The 13,902-nt window shown below is 39.7% G+C and overlaps 1 protein-coding gene across 3 annotated transcripts; it reads right to left on the bottom strand.

Annotated features, from left to right (window-relative positions):
* Positions 1–7,458: 7,458 nt before the first annotated feature.
* LOC146371592 (uncharacterized) lies at positions 7,459–10,947 on the bottom strand. Of its 3 annotated transcripts, XM_084953940.1 has the most exons (5): positions 8,425–10,205; positions 8,098–8,159; positions 7,960–8,022; positions 7,816–7,875; positions 7,459–7,733 (listed from the first exon to the last, which is right to left on the bottom strand). In XM_084953940.1, exons 1-5 carry the CDS (start codon positions 8,564–8,566, stop codon positions 7,500–7,502), a joined length of 561 nt encoding a protein of 186 aa, XP_084810066.1. In that variant the 5' UTR covers positions 8,567–10,205; the 3' UTR covers positions 7,459–7,499. The 3 variants fall into 3 exon arrangements, 1 of the variants encoding a protein (XP_084810066.1); XR_014802782.1 differs by lacking the exon at positions 8,098–8,159 and having other exon boundaries at positions 7,460–7,875; positions 8,425–10,222; XR_014802781.1 differs by lacking the exon at positions 8,098–8,159 and having other exon boundaries at positions 7,459–8,022; positions 8,425–10,947.
* Between the last annotated feature and the right edge of the window lie 2,955 nt (positions 10,948–13,902).

Here is a 13,902-nt window from a genome sequence, read left to right as displayed (position 1 = left end):
AGGTGCCTAATTTAACCAGTTATCTGATCATGTAACCCCGGAATGTCAAACATAAGGCCCGGGAACCAGATGCAGCCTTGCGAAGACTGCAATCTGGCTCATGGGTGGCTTTGGAAAATATGATGGACAACATATATTTTGTACTTTTAAATGCCACATTCCAGACATTCAGACATTGTCACTCCCCAGTTAGTGCTTTCCAGAAAATAACAGGAAAAACAGGATCTGTTTTGGTTCCTAGAAAGGTAGAATTATTCAGCTATCATTTGTAATACAGCATAATACTTTTTTCCCCGTTTTTTTGCACTTTAGACAGATTCATGGTTAGAGCCTGATCCGTGTCTCTGTGTATGCCTTATTTCAGTGAGTCAAAAATGCACAACAGTGGCATTACAGATTAAAAAGTTTACAGGTTTGCTGTTGTTGGTGTTCAGTACTGCCATCTTGTATTGGTAACTTGGGGTATGTCGGTCTGCTTTGAAAGAGTGATGTACATTTTTTCCAGTAAATTAACAGATAATTTCTGTTTTAAGATTGCAGGACAGTAAAGGCAATTACACATTTACTTATTTTATTCTTACAATTTGAAACTAAACATTCATGCTAGCAGATTTCTTTGATTCACTACAGCACTATGCCTTTATCAAAAACTGAGATTTTGGATATGAGAAGTTCTGGCACAGGAAAATACATCATTACAACAAAAACAACCTGATGTTAACGTCTACATTTTTGGTCACTGCGTGGTTGCATTTCTAACAGCTCGGCAGCACTGAATCAGAAAAAGTGATGGGCCGAAGAAGATGCTGAAGACAGAAAGCTGCTATACCAAAACCAGTGAGGTAAATCTAAAATAAAAGTGACACTAAACACTAACTGTAAACTTGTGGGCTTCTGATACTTTTTAGAATTTAACAGGACACTTTGTGCACATCTAATCTCACCCGATTTGACCCTTTTGTCATTGCGGTTACATCAGGTGATGGCCTTGGGCCGAGGGTTGTGAGTTTTCTGGAGTTTGGTTTCTTTTCTGCTTGAGTTTGATGTTAATGGGCCTTTAGTTTTGATTCATTTATGCTTGGTTCATTGTGTTTTGCTATCACTATTACTCCTGCTTTAATTTCATTCCCAAGTTGTTGGTAAATGGCCTGTATTTTGTATAGCACTTTACTAGTCCCTAAGGACCCCAAAGCGCTTTACACATCCATTCACACACTGGTGATGGCAAGCTACATTGTAGCCACAGCCACCCTGGGGCGCACTGACAAAGGCGAGGCTGCCGGACACTGGCGCCACCGGGCCTTCTGACCACCACCAGTAGGCAATGGGTGAAGAGTCTTGCCCAAAGGACACAACGACCGAGACTGTCCAAGCCGGGGCTCGAACGGGCAACCTTCCGATTACAAGGCGAACTCCCAACTCTTGAGCCACGATTGCCCCTATCTATCTCTCAGCAATAATCAGGAAGCACACCTATTGATAGTCTAAAGGCCAAAAAGTACATGGTGTTGTGTAAACATATTCAAATGCTATTTGTATAATGTAGCGTACAGAAGGTGTTATAGCAAAAGCACAAAATAAACAGAAGACTGACCCTTGTCTTAAATAGCTAAATGATAGATTGCATTATGATCTGTTTGTTTGTCTATTTAAGTCATGTAGTGTTGTAGTTGAATGGATAGCATGCATCCAATACTATTTTACAGACTGGTCACATACTTTGACTTCGACAGTACTTTGACTGAAATCACTAAAAAGTGTTTTTTCATGCTACCTGATAAGTGAAGGGAAGAAAGAACAATATTGCAGAAAAAAGTACAAGAAAGTGCAACCGTGTTTTAGATGCTTAAGAAAAGTTACTGAGTTAAGTTCTGCTACTTGAAGTTGATGCTATATTCAGTGACTAGTGAGGGAGTGCGTACGAGCGTGCATCAATAATGTATAAAACACATCAATAATCTTTTGGAGGGATAAACACAGACGCATGCGCACAAATTGTTTTGACTGCTCACTTGCACAAGAACATCTTCACACATCTTATCAACTGATTTAGAAATATGACATGTGATGTTGCCCAAAGTATCAACTTTCAGAGGCTGTAAACAACAGAGCAATGAAATGCGAAGGAGACAAACTGGAAACTTGGTTCAAAAACATTTGATTTTAATGCATCGTCCTAAAACGTCCTGGTTTCATTTGTCAGATGAATCCTCTGTTCTTGATTGATGTAATATATTATAAACAGGTCCTATTGAATTGATAGTTTTTTCTTTATTCTTCTTTTTTATGTTCTGTGTAAGGTGACCTTCAGTGTTCTGAAAGCTGCTTAAGATAAAATGTGTTAATATTATTATTAAATAAATACTGCCACTTTTCACACACCTCTTAGAGTTTATCAGTGTTACATTGGCTGCCTCAAAGTAAACCATTACAACTGCTTCTGCTAACTCTACCTCTAAAATGCCTCAGCCATCAACTAAAAACACCAAATGTTTTGCTGTTGGCTGCTGTGTGTGTCGTGCTGTGACACCCACTGAATGTGAATCAAATGTAGAGTAGGGCCATTCTTTCCTTGTTGCTAGAGGGGCTTCATTAAATGTTACCAAGGGACACCTAGGGGCAGCACTGAGAACTTTGAGGATCTAAACTATTGATCCAAGGAAGATGTTGAAGATAGGATTTATTTATAAAGCCTTTATAAATATCATTGTAAATGTGAAGAAAAAAAAACATATACAACCCACATAGAAACTGGAAAACCACGGACCCGGCATCTGGCTTAAATACTCTTATGAACAGGGTGAGCAGGAGAAAGATCATATCTGTCTATCACGTGCATTCTATTCTCTCTGTATTTATAATGAATGTTGTATTATTACTCATGTTATTGTTAAACCTATTCAAGAAGATCCTGAAATAAAACTAAAAACAAATTAGTACAATTTGTGCCCTTTAACCCTAGAACACTATTGCTATAAATAGTAACACCATCACTAACGCCAGGTGATTTTTACCCGATATAATATACCTAACAAAAAGCACTTGGCATCAAAATATATCAAAATATGACAACACATGACAAATTAGAGTGGTCTTCTTTTATTTTCAGCTGTGCCATGCTCCAAAAAAAAATGCTCCAAAATTACTGAAAAATTAGGAATTCGAGAACAAAACATTCCTGATCAAAAAATTAATGACACTGGAAAGTTGGCCTTTGGTCCACCCATTCCTGGGACATTTGAGACTTCTCTGGTGAAAGCACAGTTTCCTCGACATGCAAACAGCTGCAGGAGAGAGAAACAAAAAAAATTGCACTTTTTGGTGGGTAAAAATGAACATTTGCCTAAAATATTTTTTTCATCATATGAATTCCCTTGGAAATAACACTTTTGTGATATGTATTCATAACCACTGCAATAAATTACGATAACGTGCAAATTCCAGGACCACTTTTACTTCCTTAATTCCTTACATGCAGTCAATACACGCAAGGTAGTAATGGTGTGGATACACTTCCTGTCCAAGACAGTCAGCACACCTCACTAAGGGACTACTGCTTTCTGCTGCCACTGGTCCTGCCTCAGCTGCAAGAGTGCCAGGGGTAGGGATGTTGTGCACGCTGAAGATCAGGACTTGAAATGTTATACACTAACGCCATCACCGGGTGAAATCCACCCAAAACCTACTTTACCCTCCATCACTATTGCTGGGTGAAAATCACCCGAACACATGTCTGTAGGAAAAAGCGGGCTAGGGAAACACCCACACCTTCGAATACGTCAAAGACAATGCTGAAGCTACCCAAGGACTCATGACACTCAGACAAATGCAACATATTGAAAATCATGTAAATATATCATCTCAGGTGAAAATCACCCGGCGATAGTGTTCTAGGGCTAAGAAAGGTTATGGAAGGAAAATGGTGGACGTTCTGTTGGTTTGTTGGTTTATATTGAGTGGTGCAGTTGTATTCAGTCATATGACATTCTAGATCCTTAGAAAGCATTGAAGTTAAAAAAGAAATTAATTAAAACTCAGAAGAAGCTTTAATAATAAAATGATAATAATAATTTGCTTAATCTCAGTACATTTATCGATCCTGACGACGTACGGTGGAGGTCGTCCACCATTTGGAAGGTTGGTGGTTTGATCCCCTGGGTCCTCTAATCGAAGTATCCTTGGGCAAGTTACTGAATGTTGTTACACCTTTAAAGTTTATGTGTAAAGTTGTTTTTAGTAGGATGGCACATTGATTGTGTTTAACCTCCTAAGACCCGAAGTCTTTCATGGCATGCATTTTTAATTTCTCTTTGCTATTTGGTCTGATTGGGACCTGATGAATGTAAAAACAAATAATTACCTGATCTTTTTTTTTTTTACCTAATTTTTGTTTCTAAGAAAAATGAGATCCACATTTGAGGACATTCATTTTAAATTTAGAACAGTGACAGTATAATGTCCTCGTATCTCGATATCAGGCCCTTGTAGAGCAAAATTTTGTATTTTGGTCTAGACAACCCAAAATGTGATGTCCACATATGTGGACGCCAGGTCCTAGGAGGTTAAATATCAGAATACTCCCATACCTTGGTACCTCTATTCTGCCAGAGTAATTTGGTTTTACAAAAGCAGTTTTATCTCTTTTTAAAAACAAAGGTGTTGCAGTGCTCACATTTAATCAAAAGACAACTGAGTAGAAGATGCATTTTTATTAAAAAAAGGTTCCATTCAGTCACTGTGAGTGACGTTTGTCATGTCACTATTTGGAGTCACGTCTCATTCCACCAGCGGAAATGTTTGCTGGCAGGACTTGTCTCATCTTCACTGTCTTCCTCTCTAAACCGTCTCCTAAATCCTCTAGGAAGCAGATCCTCCTCTGCTTCTCCTGCATCCGGGTTGACTTCATAGTCAGCTTCAGCAGCAGCAAGGGCATTTTCATCTTGATGACCTTCATTGCGTTCTTCTTCATTGTTGCTGCTGTCAGCATTTTGATTATCATCGGCAAAATTATAACTGCCATAATTGTGGTCATGTTCAATATCACTGTTATTGTGGTTATTTTCAGCATCAGCGTTGTTGTCATCAATTTCAAAATGAACGTTGAAGTAATTGTCCAGATCGATGTGATCATCATTGTCGTTGTTGTGAAGCTGCAGAGGTCTTGCAGCTGCATAGGAACGTGGTATAATGGCTATAAACGGATACACAGGATTTTCAATGAAGTTGTACCTCTCTACCCCGTCACCATCTTCAGCCGTTTCATGTGGTTGCTCTACATGAAAGATCAGTTAACAAAGTCACAGCTGATCAAAATAAACTTCAACACTATATTACTTTTCTTTTGTGCAATAACAGATCAAGTTCTTACCCTCATTAGGCTGAGCATGGGCCCCATCTCCTTGTCCCATCATCTGAGATTTAAAGATACCACAAAGAAATAAGTTATTCAAGTTAAACAGTACATTTCCCAGCTCAAAAATATGGCTACATATGTTTTTATTTTCATTTATTTTATTTTTCACCAGGAAGGCCAACTCTGATGGCCTTCATCAGGGCTTTTGTAAGCTTTCTTAAGGACTGCCAATTGAAACCAAACGTTTCATTTTAATAGAGGAAAAAATGTTTTTAGTTAAAACACATCTCAAACAAAAATAAGCAATCAGCACATTTCCTGTACATTATTTAACCATTACCCTGAAAGCTAAAAAATCAGAGGTTATGGATGGGTTGTAATCTTCATTTTTTTTCTATAATACTGTGCAAAAGTCTCGAGTCACCCGTTATTTTATTTATATTTTGCTTCCAAGGGGCCAGAATTTCTTGTAATTTTTAAAGTGGTCTTGAGCCATAGTTTTTCAGTGTCACAACGGGACTGAACAGACTCACGCACAGGCTCTAAGTTTTGAAAACACAAGAGTCTATTACAGCAACACCAGGGCCCTGTTTCAGAAAGCGGGTTTAGTGCAAACTCTGAGTAAGTATACCCTGAGTTAACGAAAACTCTGGGTTTTCGGTTTCACAAAGCGAGTTTAGATTAATTCTGAGTGAGTTACTATGACGACACACTCCGTGAAGCTAACCTGCCCCCTAGCAGGTTTACTTCAACTTACCCTGACTTTCTCCGCCTCTTTGTCGGAAACCTGACTGTAGGAAGTGTCAGACATGGCGTGCCCCTTCCTTGAAGAGCCAGTAGATGTTGAAGCCCAAATTCTCCGCAGAGCTCTCCACCGGGAGAGAGTGATTAGAGCGCGTTTGGACATTTTATCATTTCCTGATGATTTTCTGTGTGAACGTTACCGTTTTTCAGCACAATCTATAATTCATTTGAATAACATCCTCAGGCCTAATATTGCTCATGTGACACATCGCGGACATTCTCTCAGTTCTGTACATATTATTTGTATTGCACTTCGTTTTTTTGCAAACGGGAGCTTTCTGTATAATATTGGTGACGCTGAGCACGTTTCCAAGGCTATCGTCTGTCGGGCAGTCAGGAATGTTACAGTTGCACTGAAACGTCTCCTGCACTCGTTTGTGGTGTTCCCCGGTCATAGACCCACAAGATTTATCAAAGAGGGATTCCACAAAATTGCAGGTATCAGGATGAACAAAACTTAATTCATGATGTGGTGATACTTGAACTACTACTTAAATTTTACATTTATTTTCAGGGTTCCCAGGCGTGATTGGCTGTATAGATGGCACTCACATTCCAATCATTGCTCCTTCAGTAAATGAAGGAGACTATGTGAACAGGAAGTCTTTCCACAGCATTAATGTACAGGTACATAGTTCCCTGTAGCATTTCAAACTAACAAATTATTTCATTATAGTAATGGATGCTAATTTGTGTTCTCTGCACTGTGAAGATCATATGTGATGCTGCCAACATTATCACAAATGTGGAAGCCAAGTGGCCAGGCTCTGTTCATGACTCACGAATTTTTCGTGAATGTACACTGAGCACAAAATTTGGACATGGTGAGTTGAAAATACTTTAAAATATATAAAGACCAATTGCTACAGGGACATTTGAACTGAAGTGTATCCTTCTGTCTTAGGAGAGTTCACTGGCTACTTGCTTGGTGATAGGGGGTATCCATGTTTACCCTATTTGCTTACCCCTTACCCTGACCCTGAACTGGGCCCACAGCAGCGATATAATCTGGCTCATTGCAGGACAAGAGCCAGAGTTGAAATGACTATCGGAATGCTTAAGGCCCGGTTCCAGTGCCTTCAAAGACTCAGGGTCACCCCAGAAAGGGCATGTGACATTATTGTGGCATGTGTGATTCTTCACAACATTGCCACAATTAGAGGGGAACACTGTCCTTCTGAACCAAACATCAGCAGTGATCCAAACCATGAACATCCTGACCCTCCCACGGACATACAAGATGGAAGAGCAGTCAGAGACACCATATGTCACAATCATTTCCTTTGACCCATCACCTCAACATGTTGAAAGACGAATAAACAGATTTTTTGTTCAACTGGCTTTATTGGTCGCCTGTATTTCCTGTACACAAAGTATTAATAAGTATATTATTATGTTGTTCAAACACTGAAATAATTCGTCCATCTCTGACCACTTCACCCACCCTTAACTGATGTTCCAGCAGTAAAATCTCAATCTTGGTCTTTTGGATCTGCTGCTTGAAGTGTTCCATTTCCAAGTCGCATTTTTTTATTTTCTTGATCAAATAGGTCTTGTACAGCTGCTTTACAGGGAGCTATTGAAACACAGAAAATAGCATTGACATTCATAGTACATGCCTACTTAGGTTGGTTGTAAATCAGTGCTGAACATCTTACTGAGGAAAGGTTTGTTGGAGAAGTGGCTGGACCCTCTTCCTCTTCATTTCCATCATCACTCTGTTAGAGACATAGAAAGTCCATGGTTTTATTATAGTACCACATTTTATTCAATTGTTATATTTTCCATTGTAAGATGTAAACCTCATAAAGTGTCTCTGTTGCTTCCTCCTCTGTAACAGCTGTCAATGTTTCTTCATTATTTTCCTGTAGTAAAGAAATTAACAACATTGCTGTTCTACTGTAAACTCATATAATCTGTGGAGTATTAAGAGTACTCACAACTGCATGTTGGTCTGGCTCAACAGGAGGCTGCACCAGATGCAGTACACCATCACCATCAACTGATAGAATATGAGGTTTATACAGGTCACTTATAACTTACAAGGGACCAGATGGCAATTAACAAACATATACCAATCACCTTACACTTCATTGTCATTATGCTCTCAAAGACAACCAAGACTGAGGGAAGGCAAAATTAGTAGGAAAATAACTTCACTACAAAATAATTCATTATGGTAAAGAGTTTATCAAATGAATGAGTAGCACTGCAAAGGTGACTGTGAAGAAAGGATGTATGCACATCATGTATTATTTTGAATTTACCTCTTATGTAGGCACTTGTGTCTTGCGGGGTTATTGACTCAGAGGATGTCCCCGCAGAGATGCCTTCAGCCACTGGGCGCCCACTGTTTTGGCTGAGGGCCAACTGCTCAGCCTCTGTGAGTGGTGGTGGTGGAGGACCCATAATACAATTACACCTTACCTGTTTGGACTATATTTTTATATTTCATTTTTACTTGCTGCCAGGAACGTTTGGGGCCTGTTGGGTTGCACCTGCGCTCACATCACGTCACAAAATAAAATGTATAAAATACAAAATAAAATAAAATATAATAAAATAACGTGTTAAATGGGTGGAAATCCCTAGATCAATGTTTAAATTAACACTCACGCATTGACTCTGTCGGCTATGTTTTGCCATGCATGCTCCCTTTCTTTTGCAGCTGAGGCTGTGTTACTTTTTTTCCGCAAAATTTGCATGTTATCGGCATATGCTGCCATCAGAATTTCGGCCTCAAGCGCTGTAAAATACATTGACCGCGCCTTCTTTCCCTCCGTCTCCATGGTGACTCGCTTGATCTGTGCTCCACTAATCAGGGCTTTATGTATCCTCGTGCGCGCGCTTAATTTGGGGTTAAAGCAACTCCGCGTTGATTGAACTAATTGTTATCAGCCTTTCTGAAACCGAATATTCCGAGTTGGACAGTTCGGGGTTACTCAACCCTGAGTATCATTTTTAACTCTGAGTTTTCTAAACCCGCTTTCTAAAACAGACCCCTGGGGTCCGTTCTTCGTACCTCGCTAAGTAAATTAGCTGGATTTGATTGTTGACGATTTCGCGTGATCTTGGATCGTTCGGTTCTCCGAAGCTCATCCGGGACTTGCTGTCATAGCAACAGATCCGTAAGCGTAAACCTGCTTGGGAGCAGGCTTACTTTATGTAAACAGGATTAGATCGCGGCCACTCAGGTATGTCCGCTTCATTTATACGAAAGCAACAGCGATATTTTTCCACTGTTTTTCCATAAATAAATATTATCAATGTAACTAAAGATAATGCAGTATTTGATTCTTTTATTGATTTCATACAGATACATACAGGTCATTTCCTAAAAAAAGGGAAATGTACTATTAATCATTCTATTTCATGTATTTGATTATTTCAGATGTAATTCATATTTTAGAGTAGTAATAGTAAATTACTTCGTGTAATCAAGATGAGAGACCACGGCTATAAAAGCGAAGGTGGATTTGGGAAGTCTGTCGCAGCCATGTCCTGTCCGTTTGTACGCGAGCAACCCATTGCGGAAGGTGCAAGACTGATAAGGAGAGTTTTCAGAATTCAGCGTATATTGCGGGATAGACAGGATCCTTTAGCTCAGCGCGACAGTGTGCTCATAGAGAGATATCGATTTTCCCGTGAGGGTATTATTTACTTAACCAACTTGTTGACGAGGGGGTGCAGGACCACCACCTGTCTTTTTTTGCTCTGCCCTTTTCTTGGTTGCTGTTATAAACAAACAAACAGATTATTTCAGGGTCTCTTTTCAAGAGACTAAAAGCAATATAAGTGATAAATATTACCATTCTGTAGAATATTCTTATATTTCACTTTTACTTGGTCCCATGTTCTAGTGGGTCCTGTTGTGGCTCTAATGTGAAAGAGGATATAATGTAATATAATATAATATAATAAATTTACCCTACCGCCGAGGGGCCGATGGCGCGATATGGCAGCCTCGCTTCTGTCAGTCTGCCCCAGGGCAGCTGTGGCTACAACCGTAGCTTGCCTCCACCAGTGTGTGAATGTGAGAGTGAATGAATAGTGGCATGCTTTGGGTGCCTTGAAAAGCGCTATATAAATCCAATCCATTATTATTATTATTATTATTATTATTACTACATTACTTCCGAGTTTAATTTGTCAGCAACTTTCTGCCAGCCCTCTCTCCTTGCTTTTGCAGCCTTTGCAGTGTTCCCTTGCGTTTTTATTAAACTCTGAAACTCCTGAAATCCCTCAATCAAGAGTTCTTGCTCTGCTGCCGAAAAATACTGAGCGCGCTCCTTCCACATTTTCGCTGACCAATCAAAGGGTTGCCGATCAATGTTTCTACTATCGATGCGTAGCCCCTTTTAAGCCACCCAGTGATCTCACATTACTTCATCCAGCTGTACTAATCGTCAACAACAGGTGTGTTCGGAGAACCGGAATAGCGAGCTCAAAGTTGGCGCGATGATTTGATCTTGGATGTGTCATTTGATCTTGGATGTAGTAAGCGAGGTACGAAGAACGGACCCCAGGTGATCTATTTACAAAGGTGAGGGGAAAGCCGGGCTCCGGGGGTCCACACACAAATGGGGAAAGACGCTGAAAGTCCACACACACTCCGTCCACTCCTCACGCTCCTCTTCACACTCCACAGAAAACACCATGGCTTATTCCACTCTTCGCACACTCGATCACTCAGGTAACACAGGGGTTGGTCCAGGGAATGAGGGTCGGCAACGGTCCAGCGACGAGAAACACAGAGCTGCCATCTTATAAAGGAGCTGGAACACTCTCAGGTGATGAGCCACAGGTGCGTGGGCCAAGGGCAGGAGCCCACAGGTGAGCTCCGCCCAGGCAGAGGGAGGAGGGAAAGAGAGGAAGGGAGAGAGCAGGAACAAAAATGAAAATAAAAACATATGTAGCCATACTGAGCCAACCGGGTAGGCACAGGGACCCTGACATTCAGACTTTCTGAAGGTCTTTCAAAGGGCTTCTTTGGACACTGGCTGCTTTATATCATGCAGTACTTGTGCCCAATTATTTTCAGAGGAATGTTTTTTGTTGTTGTTGTTGTTTGTTTGTTTTTTAAGCCAGTTAACACTGACCTGTGAATCAGTCGAGCAATAAAAAAATCACTTAATTCAAGGGATGAACCAGTATTGTGTCTGTTTTAAATTATATCTTTAGGAAGTTTGTTACTTGCAGCCTGTTGCAAAAACACGTTTTGTTCCAATTTCTTCAGCTGAATACACAAAGAAAAAATGATAATGCGCTTTGACAGACGTAAAGTAGTATTTTACACCCACAAAGTATTTCCCAAAGAAACAGGATGCATTTTCAGCATGATATTGATCCCAAACCCATCACTACAGTAAAGCATACCTGGATAGACAAATACATAATGAAACACTATCACTCATGCAATGGCCTCCGCAGAGCCATTTATGTTTGCACGTTTCAGTAAACTCCTGCATGTATTTCCCATATTTCCCTAGCAAAATATAAAGGAATGAGTGATTACTTAAAACGTTTACACAGTATTGTATAACAAAGGTTTTTACAGTCATAACTTAATTGTTTTGACCTCCTTCAGCCTTCTCTCTACTTTCTTGTTACTTTTTTAAGTCATCCTTCCAGTCCTTACCTTTTGTTTGGCTCCCAGTGCACAAGCTGAATTCAATGAAGTTCTCTGTAGAGCTGTGACATCATTCTGTCTGATAAAACATTGTCCAGGTGATAATGAAGCATCGTCTGACCAACCACAAAGACGATGTTGGCACCTGTAGCTCAGAAATTTAGCCAGCAGATGGCAGTGCATGACAATGGCTATTTCAGCAGAGGCAGCGTCATCACAGTCAGCTCAATACAGCAGGAAGAACAAATGAATGAGACAAAAAAATGAGTTGCAAATGCCACGTACAGTATACGGGGATTGAATTCTGAGTATTTCACAGAGATTAAAGGGATTTAGAGAAATGTGCTTGTGTGATAACCTGTTTGGAAAGTAGCATCTTCAAAAGACAAATCAGGATTGTCTAATTCTGCTTTATCCAAAAAGGCAGACATCATGTGGTTCTGAAATGTGTGCATGTAAGATTTCAGGCCAACATGGCAATCTGTTGGTACAAACCAACCAGGAAACATTTCTGAGCCCCCTTACAGAGGTGTACTTATGTAGAATTTTGATGTATCAGCACTTTAACTGAGTATTTATTTTTCTTAAAACTTTTTACTTTTATTTCCTACATTTTTAAACAGATATCTGTACCTTCTGCTTCTTTAACAGGCTTGTTACGTTAGGTTAAACGGTATCATTTATAGCGTTTATACTCGGGGGTTAAAGTAGGCCCTGAAGAGGTCCAGGTGTCCATAAGTTGTGGTCGTGGCACTTCAGATTCAGATGTTTCTATCAGCTCAACAAACATCAGCAAACACACAAACTGTCTGTGTGCATTCTGCCTCACACACCGTGAGGTTGGTAACTAAAGGTCCAGCTGCTGTATTTCACAGGGAGAGAAATGAGTGCGCGATAACTTCACTCAGAGATGTAGAAACATGTAGGAAGACAGAAAGGAGAGACTTTATATATAAAGATAAGAACTTCTCAGTGACGCTTGATTAATGGCAAATTTAAGGCTTACGTGTGATGTCATAATTTTAATAACATGATGGATTTATATATGATGTGTTTTGATTAATTGTGCATTTTCGTTTTGTGAAACGTTCCTGCAAAACAAACAAAGCTACACTAATGTTGTGTTACTCAAATGATGCACGAAAATACTGTTTAGTAGTTATGTGCAAGATAAACAGGTTAGTTTGCAGTACTGATGTGAATTCACAGTGAAGCACTGTGTTGGACTGGTGCACAGTGGCTGAGGTGCTGATAGTCAGATTTAGGTTACAGCAAGTGTAGCAGAGATTAATTTGTATATAATCTGATGATGCTTAGATGAATTCGCTGAATTCTTACTTTATACCGTGTGGTGTAAAGGCAGTATAAACAGTATAGTCTCCGGGTAGGGGATGGACATCAGCCATGATAGCTTGTGAAACTGCTGACATCTTGCTTAATTCAGTTGTGTAAATCCACAAAGAACAGCAGGTCAGCTGATCACGCCATGTACACAAAGAAAATCTGCTGGAGCTCACATTAGAAGTTATTGTGAGCTGTAATTCTTTTCCCTATGCTGATCCACTTCAGCCGATCTTAGGGTTTTCCAACCTGCTGAAGTAATGGGTTCAGTAAAGGGAATTTTAACACATAACAGATTCATTAGAATTTAAATTTAAATTTGAATAATTCTTGGTTTTTCATGTAGCAATATTATTTTACTAACATATTAATATAGCACAAGGCTCAGATAACTTTGTACAGAAATAGCTTGTATAATTTTCCTTCAAGAAGATACTTTGTACTTTCTTTCTTTGAGTGCATTTCAGAGCCTGTACTTTTTCACTTTTAATGGAATAAGAAAACATCAACGTTTACTGGAGTATTTTTTAACCCAGGTATCTGTACTCCTTCTTAAGTAAAGAAAGTCTGTACTTTTGCCACCTCTACCCCCTTATAACATTTGTCTCTGGTGGCCAATTCTTTCTCCTTTTCTTCCCCTCAAAGGAAAATGGAGGTCAGGGTTCACCTTCACAACAATCCCCTGGATGTTATTGAGTACTGACACAACCTTGAACTCTAGCAGAAGGACATAGTAGCTCATCAGCATGCCAACCTGTTAGTTTATTTTGTTAAT

Source organism: Perissodus microlepis, chromosome 15 (assembly GCF_051167445.1).
Source record: "Perissodus microlepis isolate ML-2025 ecotype Zambia chromosome 15, ASM5116744v1, whole genome shotgun sequence".
Classification (NCBI taxonomy): Eukaryota; Metazoa; Chordata; class Actinopteri; order Cichliformes; family Cichlidae; genus Perissodus; species Perissodus microlepis.
Note: the sequence above shows the minus strand (reverse complement) of the source record. Positions and strands in the feature narration are given on the sequence as shown.